Raw genomic sequence first — 14,570 nt, 5'->3', positions numbered from 1 at the left:
AATATTCAGCCTCTCACAGCACCCAGCTTGTCGGAAATATCACGGGAAGAATACCTCCCAGATGCCTTCCAACCTAGGGCTGATTCTGAGGATATTGTCTGCTCTTTGTCAAACCTTTCTCCCTGACCACCTAGTTGGTCATTCCTGCTTGTGAACATGGTGTGCTGTTATTCTTCTCTTTGTCTGCACAGCTCAAAAGAGGCAGCAGAGAATAGGAGGGGATCCTGCGTGTGAAGGCAACAAGAGTGTTGCTTCAGAAGGGGAGTTTTTACATTCAAAGGATGCTTGTAAAAATAGGATGCATCAAGAGGATAGCAAACAGCCTGAGGGTACAACTGCATATGCAAAAGATATCTGTAGTGAGAGCCTCCAAAAAACCAAAACCCTTAGCAGTGGATATGTAATATTGTTAATTAGTTTGCAGCACGCCAGCCATGCAACCTCGGGCTGCGCTCTCATCAAATTTGCAAGCTGAACGAGGTTGGGCTGAGTCACTTCTTGGTTGGGAGACCTCTAAGGAAGAACCAGAGTACTGGGAAATAATAGTGTTGCGTGGCTCAATAGGTGGCACTCCCTGCCCTGCGAGCACCACGAGAGAAATCCACCTCCCTCCCTCCCCCTCCCACCCCACCCCAAGCATGTGCTAGCTCAGCAAGCCAGGCTAGACACCTTTAGCAGTTCACAAATCCATTTTAGATGCTCATAGCTGTTCTGCAAAGTCTGGGCTGTTTACTCCAACAGTGTATGCTCCCATTGCTGCTGCACAGGGAGGAGAGGAAGCCTAAGTGAGCAGCTAAATAATAGCAATACTGCTAATAGCTGCTATTCCAGACTTGCATTTGGTGATGGAATTCGTGTTCCCTGTTGTGGATTTCCTCTGAACTGATTTGTTAGGGGGAAAGTATTTTCTTCTCCTTCTCAGTGCTACCCTTTGCAGCGGAGTTGTTGCTGTCTCTAGAGATTAGTCATAGTAAAATCACAAAATATTTAGCCTTAAGTCACTTTGTAGCATGAAACAGGCTTTTCTTTTTATTTATTATTATCTTTCTCCTTGCCAACACAGAGTGATTAAAACTCCTCTTAAAACACCAACATTGAAGTTCTGGTGCAAATATCCCCACTGTGCAGGCTCCTCTCTTTAAGTAGAATTGAGCCAAAGAAACTCATTCTGTGTAGAGATTCAGGCCACCAGGAGCAGGTTCCTCCTCTGACCTGAACACTGCCTGTGGGCATGAGGGCTTGCAGCAGAGCTTGTGCAGTGGGTCATGGTTCTGTGCCCTGTGAGCTGATGGCTTTTGAAATGTTTCCATGATTTGAGCACCTCTGTCTCCTGTGGAGCTTTTCAGATCATCTGAGGTCATTGTCATCAGGTTCATCTAATCAGGTGAGGTAGGTAGGCCATGCTTCGTTATGTCTCTGGGCAGGGCTCCAGCTGCTGCTTCTCCCCAAGCTCTATGGTAGCCATGCTAGGTTCTCAGGTGGACGTGCCCTTGGTAGCTACTTCTGCATCTGCTTGATGGTGTAGCTTGCCTACAGACTCACAGTTCAGCAATGAAGAGAAACACATACTGCAGCTGGAACATCTGGGCAAGCCTGCCCTAGGCAATGATTCTATAACATGTGCCTGAAGCTCTTCATTGACTCACAGAAAGGTTTGTGTTGAAAAGGGTCTCTGGAGATCACCCACTCCAACCCCCCTGCAGTCAGCAGGGACAATCTGCAGCTAAAGCAGGTTGCTCAGAGCCCCAGGCAACCTGACCTGGAATGTTTCCAGGGATAGGGCATCTACCACCTCTCTAGGAATCCTGGGCCAGTGCCTTACCACCTTCATTCCACAAAATTTCTTCCTTCTCTCTAGTCTAGATCTCCCTCTTTTAGTTTAAAACCATCACCCCTTGTCCTGCCACAGCAGGCCCTGCTCAAAAACATTGTCTTCAAACTCCTTCAGAAATTTGAATCATGGAGTCATTGTTCCAACTGGAAAAGATCTCTTAAGATCAAGTCCAACCAGAAGTCTCTCAGCTAAGAAGTCTGAAAACCTCACAAGAGGCCCTGCTCAAAACATTGACCCCAAACTTCTTCAGAGGTTTGAATCACAGAGTCATTGTTCCAACTGGAAAAGATCTCTTAAGATCAAGTCCAGCCATCAGTCTTTCAGCTAAGAGGTCTGAAAACCTCTCAACAAGCCCTGCACTAAACATTGTCCCCAAACTTCTCCTGAAGTTTGAATCACGGAGTCATAGAATTGTTCCAGTTCGAAAAGACCTCTTAAGATCATCAAGTCCAGGCATCAGTGTCTCAGCTAAGAGGTCTGAAAACCTAACCACCATCATCTAGCCAAAGTATATCTCATGTTTCTGCTGCCTCCATTCACCTCCCTTGCAAGAAAACAACATTCCTGCTCTGAATTACGAGCAGGTGCATTGGTGCCATAGGAAAAAAATTATTGGGATTCTACATTCATTTCAATGTTTGGGGTTTGGGTTGGGTTTTTTTTTTGTTTCATTCTTGTTTATTTTTCCTGTCCTAGGAAAGAATCCAAATAGCAAATGGAACTCTTATCATACCTGTGCTGAACATGTCAGACTCTGGCCTCTATCAGTGTGTGGCAGAAAACAAGTACGACACTATTTATGCCAACGCCGAGCTGAGGGTGATAGGTGAGTAAATGCCATCAAATGAGCATCTCCTGAGCCTAGAGGGACACTCATTGATTATAAAAAAAGGGAAGGAAATGAAGAAATAAATAGATGAATGTGCTGCCCAGGGAGGTGGTGGAGTCACCCTCCCTGGAGGTGTTCAAGAGGGGATTGGACGTGGCACTTGGTGCCATGGTTTAGTCATGAGGTCTGTGGTGACAGGTTGGACTCGATGATCTTTGAGGCCTCTTCCAACCTTGGTGATTCTGTGAAGTTCCACCTGGCAGTTCAAGCATGTTGGTATTTCTTTGCTTCCCTTCACCCACACACGTGAGGTTTGTTTTACTTCATGGCTGGCTTGGGGGAAGAATTGAATCCCCTGTGTGGTCTTTATTTGTCACATACCCACAAGTTTAACGAACGCTGTTTCTCACTTGGTGCTTTGAGCTCCTAATAGTCATCCTGCAGTTTTTAAAAGTCACTTCAGAAAGTGAGAAGGAGAGGTTTTAACAGTAAACAAAGAGCATATAGCATATGGCAAGTGTGGGTACAAAAACAAATAACATGCAGCAAGAAATCTCATTAAGGATTACCAGAGATGCACATAAACTGGAATTTATTCATATATTATGAAGAGTATTCTGTACCATTAGCATGAAGCTTGCTCAACAGCCATACAGCAGTGAAAGCAGTAAAGCACAGACTTTAAGAGCACCTTGTTGTACAGGTGCTTGTTTTCCCCCTTCTCCCAGAGTGGATTTTCACATAAATTCCTGTGAAAAATAAAGACATCTTCAGTAAATAGTGTTGCCTTCTGAAGAGAAAGGCAGTGAAAAGCTGTGTCTGTAATGGAATACCCTGCAGATGAATACCTGTGGCTGGGATCAGGATTGTGATGCTTATCCTGCTGACTTAACTTCGCTCAGGAACCTTGTTCTTCGCTGCAGATAGACCTCCCGGTCTGCAGATAACCCTAAGGAAAGATTGTCAGAGCAGTCAGTTTCTAGGTAGAAAGTTTAGAAGCAGCATAAATAAAGATAAATAATAAATAAGTCACAATGAATTCTGTTCTTTGGTACTGAGACACAATTTTTTTCACCTTTGAAACACCTACTTCTGCAGAAACCTCAAAGCAAAGGATTTGTCGGCTTCACCTCCTGCAAGTTCCCTTATTAACTGCTCCTGCTCTTCCTTCTGCTTCTCTCTTTTTTTAGCTGCAGCACCAGATTTTTCCAAGAATCCTGTGAAAAAGATCTCTGTCGTTCAAGTTGGAGGTGAAGTTACAATTGGTTGTAAACCAAGTGCCTCTCCCAGGGCAGTCATTAACTGGAGAAAGGGCTCCGAGGCTCTGCGCCAGAACAAAAGGTACCCTCGTAAAGCCGTTGCCGGGCTGTTGGATGTTCTCTGGTTTAATGTCATTTAAAGGAACAGCACTGAAACACAGCTGGCTTGGTATTGATTTTGACAGGTCCTTGATGGCAAACTTTGATGCCAGGGGCCTATTTGTCTTTAGCAGTGGCCGTAGAGCTTCGCAGATGTGAAGCTGGAGGAGAACAAAGCCCAGCCGAAGCCACAGGGGTAATTGTGCCATCCATAGCTTGGTGTTCATCAGCAATGAGCTCACTGCAACGTTATCAGAGCTGACTGTTGACCACACACAAAGCCTGAGTGAATCAGCTTCCTGTAGGAGACATCAGTGGGGGCTTCAGGGAAGCTGAGTATACCTCCAGGCTGCCACATAGTTGCTTTGGAGATGCACAGATCCTACAAGAAGCCACAGCTAAATCAGCCTCCATGTTCTCTGTCTCTTCCCTCAGTTTAAGAAAGATGTTGAGTTGATTGAATGTGTCCAGAGAAGGGCAACAAGGCTGGGGAGAGGGCTGGTGCACAGCCCTGTGAGGAGAGGCTGAGGGAGCTGGGGTTGCTTAGCCTGGAGAAGAGGAGGCTCAGGGGAGACCTTCTTGCTCTCTACAACTATCTGGTGGGGGTTGGTCTCTTCTCCCAGGCACCCAGCATCAGAACAAGAGGACACAGTCTCAAGCTGCACCAGGGGAGGTTTAGGCTGGCTGATAGGAAGAAATTCTTCCCAGAAAGAGAGACTGGCCAATGGAATGTGCTGCCCAGGGAGGTGGTGGAGTCACCATCTCTGGAAGTGTTTAAGAAGAAACTGGATGAGGCACTTGGTGCCATGGTTTAGGTGATTAGATGGTGTTGGGTGATAGGTTAGACTTGAGGATCTTGAAGGTCTTTTCCAACCTGGTTAATTCTGTATTCTGCATTGTGCTTAGGCAAGATTTGGCCACTGGACCAGCACAGTGGCACATTTCCTCACCAACTGGTGGGGGTTTCATGGTCCTCAGTAGAGCTTTACTGATGCTGATGGCTAATAGCTGATTTGAGAGTTGGCAAAAACCATCTAGATTGTGCTAGGTTAACATTAAATAAATGGTAAAGCATTAAAATCAGAAGCAGCTTTTGGACTTACTTGTTGAGTAGTGTCCAAAAGACACAACTTTGGTGGTATTTCTAATGGAAGACAGGTGGCTGAAGTGGGCACCAGTGGCTAAGAACTGTAATCCTTCTCAACATCAGCTGGAGTGGCTCCAGAGAAGTGCCATGAAGTCAGTGAAGGGTCTGGAGAACAGGTCTTGCCAGGAGCAGCTGAGGGGCCTGGGCTTGTTTAGTGTGGAGCAAAGGAGGCTCCAGGGAGATGTACTCACTCTCTACAACACCCTGACAGGAAGCTGGAGTAGGTGGTGGTCAGTCTCTTCTCCCAAGGAACAAGGGATAGGAGAAGAGGAAATGCCCTGAAGTTGTGCCAGGGGAGACCTCTAAGATCATGAAATCCAACCAAGAGAAATATTTGAGGTAGATGTTCACAATGAAAGACAAAAATGTGGGTATCAATCCATACCACAGGGCATAGAAAGCATTCCACTGATATTCCCCTTCCCCCTCCCCTTTCACTACTGGCTGTTGTATTTCTGTTTAACTGCTCAGCTAACGGTGAAAAATAGTTTTCCAACTAGCATTCAGTCGAGTCTTTATTTGCATCCTGATTGTGTGGCTTATTTAACAAAGTTCCCTGTTAATTCTTATTAGATTCAGCCCCTACCTACAGTGTGCAGAAAACATTCTCAGCATCCACAGCTTGCCACAGGTAATCTCTGGATTTTCTCCGGCTGATGAGAAAAGCAGCAGGGAGAGCAGCGTTCAGAACTCACAATTCAAACAGCTGAATGAAGCTGAGATCCTCAGGTTCCAGTAGCCTGATATTCCCCATCTGATTTGCTCATAAAGAGAAATAAATTAATATTTGCCTACTGCACACAGTATTTACTTCTGCTTCTGTATTAATTTGCTAACAACAATTATAAGCACGCTGCAATTCTGAGCATCCCAGAAGGCTTGCTGCTGCCGCCGCTTAGCAGGAGTAAACAAAAGGAGCAGGATTTACACTGAGGCAAAGGCAGAAGAGTGTTTAAACTCTCTTGCTCATATATTACAAACTCTAAAGTAGAATTTAGAAGGCTTTTTGGTTATTAAATGGCAAACCAGCCGAGGCTGGGGCTTTCAAGAAGAGCAAATAAATAATGCCGGCAGTAATTTTCCAGTGATCTTTGTGACAAAGCAAAACCCAGCAAAGTGGGATCGGGATTTGCGTGGCTCTAATTAAAGTGCACAGCTAATTACAACACTCAAATCACATCTATCTTTCCTTATAAAAAGAAAAATACATCAATAAAAGAGAAGGAACCTGCTCTGCCTTTCTTTATATATAAAACAATGAGACCCTGACCTGTCACTTAACGATGAACTGTTTTAACTGAGGCGTTCCTGATTGCTGCTCCTATTTTGTTGTGCAGCAATCATTATCTTTATGGATTCCCTTACTAGCTCTTTTTTTTTTCTTCTTCTTTAAATATTTTGTTGAGTTACTCTGCCATGAGGTTAGGCTGAGGGAGCTGGGGTTGTTCAGCCTAGAGAAGAGAAGATTCCAGGGGGACCACAGAGCTGCTTTCCAATACCTGAAGGGATCCTACAGGAAGGCTGCACAGGGACTTTTCCTAAGGGTGTCCGGAGATAGGACAGGGGGGAATGGTTTGAAGCTGAGGGACAGTGGGTTTAGACTGGATTTTAGGAAGAAGTTCTTCAGTATGAGACCCTGGAATAGGCTGCCCAGGGAGGCTGTGGATGCATCCTCCCTGGGGGTGTTCAAGGCCAGATTGAATGAGGCCTTGAGCAGCTGAGCCGAGTTGAGTCCAGCAGGGAGAAGGTACTCGGTCTCCTTTTCAGGGCACTGACATCTTCCTCCAACCCTGTTTGCCTCTCCCATCTCCTCTGCAGCTCAAACACATTGTCCAGATCTTTAACAACTTGTGTGCTCTGACTTATGTGGAACACTTTACTGCAGTTGAAGCATATGCATAAGGCCTTCAAGCAACTCCCCAGTCAATCAACTTTTACATTAGGTGATAAAATAAAGCATGAAGATATCCAAACCTGTTCTGCCTCCTGTTCCCAGTTTTAATGTCACCTCTCCTATGGGTATCCTGCTTCAGAATGTTCAGCATTAGCTGAGTTCCACTTTCCTTCATATGGCTCACCCCTGGAGTCATGCAGTTATCATTGGTTCATATTCCTGTCCACCTTGGAGAGGGTATTCAGCTGCAGGAATCAAAAAGATATGCCACAGCTGGCCAATCCCAGCTGGTCTTTTTCCAGCTCTCTCTTCATGTGATCCCTCAATCAGATTCTCAGGACCATCTAGCAGTACAGCTTCAGCTCTTCCTTTGGGCAATTAACCTCCTTCTTTGGATCAAAACCTTGGGAAAGAGGCTTTTGGCAGCAATACCACTTGTCCAGTGGGCAACTCTGGAGAGATATTTTGATTGCCCTTTGCCAAAGTGCCAGACATTTCCCTGGCACATGCTGCAGGTTTTATATCTCAGTGTAGAAAGAAAACACAACAAAGACTCTGAACTCCCACAGCGGAGTCTGACACGGCTAAGAGTTATTTTCATGTATGTTAGATACTTAGGAAGTACAATGGGAGTTTTCTTCATCTCACTTCTATCATCTCATGTGTCCACTGAGGGAAAGAAAGAGTAGAAGGGAACATCTATTAATTCATTAAATAAATTAAGGGGGGGGGGGAAATAATCCAAAGAATGAAAGCAAATTTGCAAGTCTAGACACCAGACTCATCATAAATTTATGCCTTGTTACTGCCTTTAGTGAAGAGCAGGACCCTCATGGAAAAAAAAACCACCACAACAACCACCCTGATTTTCTCAAGATGCTTGTTGATTGAAGCATTTTAATAAATGGGAACTGAAAGGGCCTTTTGCTTTGCCAGAGAGAGGTGCTATTCCCCCACCACGAGCCGAGGAGCCCCAAACACCGCAGTGAATGCACACAAACATAAGGGATTCGCTGCACTCGGAATTTCAATGAGGACAGCTGAGGGAAAACCGAGAAATGAGGTAGGCTGCAAGAATGCATTAGTCATGTACAGCACTTCCCATGCATTAATAATCACTAATAAGCAAATAGTCATCATTTAAATCGTTTTCTGGGGACTGGGCAAGAAGGATGTTTAGGGAAGGGGCCCATAGATTGTGCTCAATACTTGCTGGCTCTTAGACTTGCTTGTAGGAGACAGTTCACTCCCGTTTCTGTGATTCTCTGCCATGAGTAAAGCTGCTCAGAGTGGTAAATTCTCTCTCCCATGCCACACTTTGAGTTTTTTTCACCAGAGTTGTTGCCATTACTTGAAGGAAAGCTGGGAGAATGTTTGAGCACTGAAATGAAAGCTGACTTTCAACAACCTCCTGCAAAGAAAATCGTGAGTGGAGTCTTGTAACAGTGTGGGTGAAGAAAATTATCTGGTAATTGCTGAGATCTTACAGCTGGTCCCTTGGAGCTTCAAACTCAAGGGGATTTTTGTGCTCCCATGTGAAATGCAAAGAGCCAGCAGGTTTCTCTCATTAGAAGCTTGGGTCACAGCCATGTCTTGCTGCCAATCTTAGGGGCAGGCCCATTCTCCATCAGCCTTTGGAGCACTCATGGCCACCACCTGCTTCTGGCATTCTGCTGCTCCACCTTTTAGAGTCAGCACCCAAAACTATGAACATTTTTAGCAGGCCTTAAACTTTCCTTGTTGCTTGGGGAAAGAATTCTGTCTTGTGAGTGCTGCTGGAGCTAGAGAAATGAGGAGCTAAAAAAACAATGAAGGCAATTAATGGGCAAGCTGGAGAAGTCCTCAATCCACTGATCAAATGCAACATCCACAGCACACTGCACTGTGAAAGAGGCATTTCAGCTCCCACCAATTTGAGCAGAAATGTGTCAGGGCAGTTCAACAAACTTCAATGGAACGTTTCAATTACCAGAATGTCAACACTGTTTGTTTAGCTTGCATTGAAACCTTCCAGAATATCCATTAGTGTTTAAAGAAATATTAATAAATAAATAGTTAAACCGAACCCTTCTGCTTGGGGGGGAGGAATCGAGACAAAATGGCTTGAAAATTCCCAGATTTGCCCTGCTCTGCTAACAAAAGAGGAGATTGATGTCACTTAACTTTTATTTAGCTGGAGTCAATATGCAGGCTGAGGTAGCTGCTTACTTTTTCTTGGCAGGCACATCCATCTCAAAACGAGATGCCTAACTTTTAGATGAGCAAAGCTGGGGGGGGGATGAAAGCTACCCACAGTGCCTGAAAAACAACCAACCAACCACCCACCCACCCAACCCTACCTGTATTGAAGCCACACCAGGTTAGCAGCACAGGCAAAAAGAAGCTTTGCTTGTCCTGCTGCTTAGTGCCACAAACCACCCTGTCTGCTGATAAAGGCAGGATAGGTATTGGTATGCTGGTAGCTAATTTCCTACAGAACATATTTTCTTATGCTATTCCAGCACTTACCATTCTATTCCCTGCTGTCTACAGCAATGCAGCTGGGTGAATAGAAATGGGATATTAATATTACTATTATTTTACTTTTTTTTTCAAGTCTGGGTTTTGAAGCCTGGATTAAGTCTAGCTCCTCCCCCCCCCCCTTCTTGCTTTCCTACCACAAGAAGCTTTGCATAGCTTTGATGATGTGCCTTAACCCTTCTGCCTTATCAGAAGTTCATTTCCTATTTGAGTTTTCAAATCAAGCACTTGAAGTGTGGGCAGCAGCAATGAGAGCAGTTCCAGCTATCTCAGACACCATCTCTGTAAGTCAACAGGAATGCAAATTCAGCTTATCTCTTGCTGAAATTCTAATTTGGCTCAGGGAACCAATGGCATCGATTCCACATCTGCTAAATTTGATTAATCACTCCACTCCCATTCCTTGCGAGCCAACAGACTGGCAGAAATCAAAGGCATGGATTTACCTGCCTGCTCCAGTGCTTGCTCTGTACTTACATAATGTTATGAAAACTCCAACAAAAGCTGAGGCTGCTGTGCAGAATTGCTTTGGTTTTTCATCTCTCAGGCCACACTTATCACCACACATTCAGTGCTAACCAGGCCAAACCCATCATTACACCTTTCCTGAGTGAATGCTGAGAGCTGCAAGGAGCATTCCATGTTCCAGCTAAAAATAGCTTATGCTCAAATGGCAGTGGTCTTGGTTTCTGTGTGAAAGAAAAGAGGGTTTGGCAAAACACTGATGGAGGCACATAAATAAATAATATAGTGATGGAATAGTTATTTTTTTCTGTTGTCAGCATTGATTGTAGGCACAAGTATGCAAGCATTTGCCCATGCTTCCTTCTGAATACAGAATACAGAATTAACTAGGTTGGGAAAGATCATTGAGTCCAACCTATAACCCACCATCATCTAATCAACTAAAACATGGCACCAAGTGCCTCATCCAGGCTCTTCTTAAACACTTGCAGGCATGGTAACTCCACCACCTCCCTGGGCAGCACATTCCAATGGCCAATCTCTCTTTCTGGGAAGAACTTCTTTCTAACATCCAGCTCAAACCTCCCCTGGCTCAGCTTAAGATTGCATAAGAATGGCATCACTAAGAATATTAAGAATAACTTCATTGAATAGAGGAGGAACACAAAACGTGGCAGTGCTCTACCAAACAGAGAGCAGAAAGGTTTGGTGAGCCAGAAAAATGTGTGGTATTGTCAAAAGAAAAGTTTTACAACCCAAGGGTTCCCAGAAAATCCCTCAGAATGACCTGAAGTACCTTCAAGTCTTTCCTCCTTTGTGTTTTCCATGTTTTTTTCTCTCTGCTCCTCCAAGTGGAGTGCAGAGGAGGGTGGAAAGCATACCAGTGAGAGACAAGGAAGAAGATATAAGGAGAGGGAAGAATGAGCACAGATGAGGAGAAATACAAAAGCAATATATTATTTTTCTTCTTAATGTCATTTTGCTTTGTTTCCCCCCTTACTTCTGCCTTGGTTATCTTCCCATTTGAAGTCAACCCACTGCAGAGTAATGAGAAGGCAGAAGGGGACCCCCATTGCTACTTGACCCAATGAAAGGCTGGCAGGCAACAGACAGTATTAGTGCAGAGGAAGACACAAGAGAAGGACTTTTCCTTTCTGTTCTTTCTCCTTAGAGAGCTTCCTAATGGAACAAGCCAATAAACCTAATTTCATCATGTATTGCTGAATACCTGATCCAAGAGTGTTTAGCACATCAGAAGGCCTGAGCATCAAGTAAGCAAATGAACCATATGTTCTCAGGTATAAAAAAAGAATGACAACCTGCGTGATGCTGGGTTTATTACCATTCCCCTCCTCTATGGCACCTCTCTAATACAATTCTCCATTGCCCCTGTTCAGCTCCTAGGAACCTTGTTAAGCTGAGTCTTCCTAGATGGGCCACGAGGATGAGCAGAGGGCTGGAGCAGCTGTCCTATGAGGACAGACCGAGGGAATTGGGGCTGTTCAGGCTGCAGAAGAGAAGGCTCCAAGGAGACCTAATTGTGGCCTTCCAGTATCCGAAGGGGGCTACAAAAAAGCTGGGGAGGGACTTTTGAAGGTGTCAGGGAGTGATAGGACTGGGGGGAAAGGAACAAAACTAGAAGTGAGTAGATTCATATTGGATGTTAGGGAGAAGTTCTTCCCCATGAGGGCGGTGAGAGCCTGGCACAGGTTGCCCAGGGAGGTGGTGGAAGCCTCATCCCTGGAGGTTTTTGCAGCCAGGCTGGATGTGGCTGTGAGCAACCTGCTGGAGTGTGAGGTGTCCCTGGCCATGGCAGGGGTGTTGGAACTGGCTGATACTTGATGTCCCTTCCAACCCTAACAATTCTATGATTATGGTTGGAAAAGACCTTTAAGATCATCAAGTCTGACCACTAATCTAATGCTGCCAAGTCCACCACCACTAAACCACATCCACACATTTTCTGAATGCTTCCAGGGATGAGGACTCCACCATTTCTCTGGACAACCTGTTCCAGGGCTCAGTCACTCTCACAATGAAGAAATTGTTCCTCATGTCCAACCTTAACCTCCCTTGGCACAACTTGAGGCTGTTTTACTCTTGTCCTATCACTTGTTCTGTGGGAGAAGAGACCAACCTCCAGCTGGCTCCAGCCTCCTTTCAGGGAGTTGCAGAGAGCCAGAAGGTCTCCTCTCAGCCTCCTTTTCTCCAGGCTAAACAACCTCAGCTCCCTCAGTCTTGACAGTGCCACATCCATCCCAGTCTAACATCCAGCACTTCTGAAAGCTAAGTGCATGTTAGCACTGAAGTCCAGTCTGACACATTTTGTACTTAGCATCTTCAGCCTCTTCTAGGAAATAAGCAGCAGCATGCCCTGCCACAGGAAGCACTCACTTCTGAGGGGCTGCCCTATGTGCTGAGGTGTCCCCAGAAGTCTGTCACTCTTCCATGCCACACAGAGCTGCAAACAAACTAAACCCCAGTGTGTGGCAGCGTTGTGGCCTCTCTCCCTTCCAGATCATGCTCTGCTTCATGCACATATTCCGATTGATGTTCAGGATTTGATTCAAAGCCAGCGGAGCTCGTTGGAGTTTTTCCATTGATTGCAGCAGGCTGTGAATCAAGGATCTTAATTAGGGTTTTGCACCAAAAAAAAGGGAAAAAAATAATAATAATGAGAGAGTGCAACCTTCTGTGCTTCTCTTCTAGTCCAAGTTGTACTCCATGCACATCGTTACCCTTGTGCTGTTCTGGGCTGTATTGCCCTAGCATACAGAAGCCCTGGTGCTGGGTGAAAAACCTGCTGCACAAACACCACAGAAAAGAGACTTTCTGATCCCCAAAGTTTTCAGCCTAAGAGCAACATTAAAGGTAACAGATAAATCAGAATATGTCGTGGAGGGGATGCAAGCAGCAGCCCTAAGATATTGATCAGCACGACAGGCACATGGACTGCTGCCAGTCATTGCTGCTGGCATGATGAACAGAGTCTTCTAGGGATGGGTTTCTGGGCTCATTTGGAGTAGGGGGGGTTACATGAGTAATAGCACCTTGAAAACGTGGCTAATGCTTGGCCAACAGAAAAGGTTTGTAGGAGGATACTACCACCACTGCCTTAGCCATGGGGTTTTACTATAAATACTGCTGTTTCATTACTTCTACCCTAGGTGATCCTGCTCTGGCAGGGGGGCTTGGACTAGATGATCTATTGAGGCCCCTTCCAACCCCTAACATTCTATGATTCTGTAATTCTGTGATGAGAAGTCAAAAACTCTCCAAATCCTTGGTGGAAGGAGGAGCTGCTAAAGGGCTACATGGAAGTGGCAAAATATTGCACATGCAAAAGACTTCAAATTTCTATGCTCTGATATTTTGAGCAAGGCCTCACTGAATCTTTATCAGTCAAACTAGCCCAGTTAGGATTGCTCCAAGGTTCCCCACAAGCCCAACCAACAGGTGCAAGATGCTAGAGCTGAAGACGTGAAGACATGTGCAGCTGAAAGAAGTTCACAGTATCACAGTATCACAGTATAACCAAGGTTGGAAGAGACCCCAAGGATCATCAAGTCCAACCTGTCCCAACAGACCTCACAACTAGACCATGGCACCAAGTGCCACGTCCAGTCTCCCCTTGAACACCTCCAGGGACGGCGACTCCACCACCTCCCTGGGCAGCACATTCCAATGACGAATGACTCGCTCAGTGAAGAACTTTTTCCTCACCTCGAGTCTAAACCTCCCCTGGCACAGCTTGAGACTGTGTCCCCTTGTTCTGGTGCTGGTTGCCTGGGAGAAGAGACCAACCCCTTCCTCTCTACAACCACCTTTCAGGTAGTTGTAGAGGGCAATGAGGTCGCCTCTGATCCTTCTCTTCTCCAGGCTAAGCAACCACAGCTCCCTCAGCCTCTCCTCACAGGGCTGTGCTCAAGGCCTCTCCCCAGCCTTGTTGCCCTTCTCTGGACACCTTCAAGTGTCTCGATGTCCTTCTTAAACTGAGGGGCCCAGAACTGGACACAGGACTCAAGGTGTGGCCTAACCAATGCAGAGTACAGGGGCACAATGACCTCCCTGCTCCTGCTGGCCACACTATTCCTAATGCAGGCCAGGATGCCATTGGCCTTCTTGGCCACCTGGGCACACTGCTGGCTCATGTTTAGGCGGGTGTCAATCATCACCCCCAGGTCCCTCTCTGTTTGGCAACTCTCCAGCCACTCTGACCCCAACCTGTAGCTCTGCATGGGGTTGCTGTGGCCAAAGTGCAGCACCTGGCACTTGGACTTGTTGAATGCCATGCCATTAGACTCTGTCCGTCTGTCCAGTCGGTCGAGGTCCCTCTGCAGAGCCTTTCCACCCTCTAACTGACTAACATCTGTTCCCAACTTGGTGTCATCTGCAAACTTGCTGATGACTGACTCAACCCCCTCATCCATATCGTCAATGAAGATGTTGAAGAGGATGGGGCCCAGCACTGATCCCTGGGGGACGCCACTGGTGCCTGGCTGCCAGCTGGATGTGGCACCATT

General features: G+C 45.9%; 1 protein-coding gene across 1 annotated transcript in view; it reads left to right on the top strand.

Moving 5' to 3' along the window:
* Positions 1 to 14,570, top strand: part of LOC104305109 (contactin-6) — a 203,351-nt gene that overhangs the window by 143,932 nt on the left and 44,849 nt on the right. The window contains exons 11-12 of the mRNA XM_009905929.2: positions 2,531 to 2,660; positions 3,854 to 4,004. Of these exons, the coding sequence (XP_009904231.2) occupies positions 2,531 to 2,660; positions 3,854 to 4,004 (281 nt within the window). The remainder of the gene's footprint in view (positions 1 to 2,530; positions 2,661 to 3,853; positions 4,005 to 14,570) is intronic.

Source organism: Dryobates pubescens, chromosome 1 (genome assembly GCF_014839835.1).
Source record: "Dryobates pubescens isolate bDryPub1 chromosome 1, bDryPub1.pri, whole genome shotgun sequence".
Lineage (NCBI taxonomy): Eukaryota > Metazoa > Chordata > Aves > Piciformes > Picidae > Dryobates > Dryobates pubescens.
The sequence above is the reverse complement of the archived record's forward strand: the minus strand, read 5'-3'. Positions and strand labels throughout refer to the sequence as shown.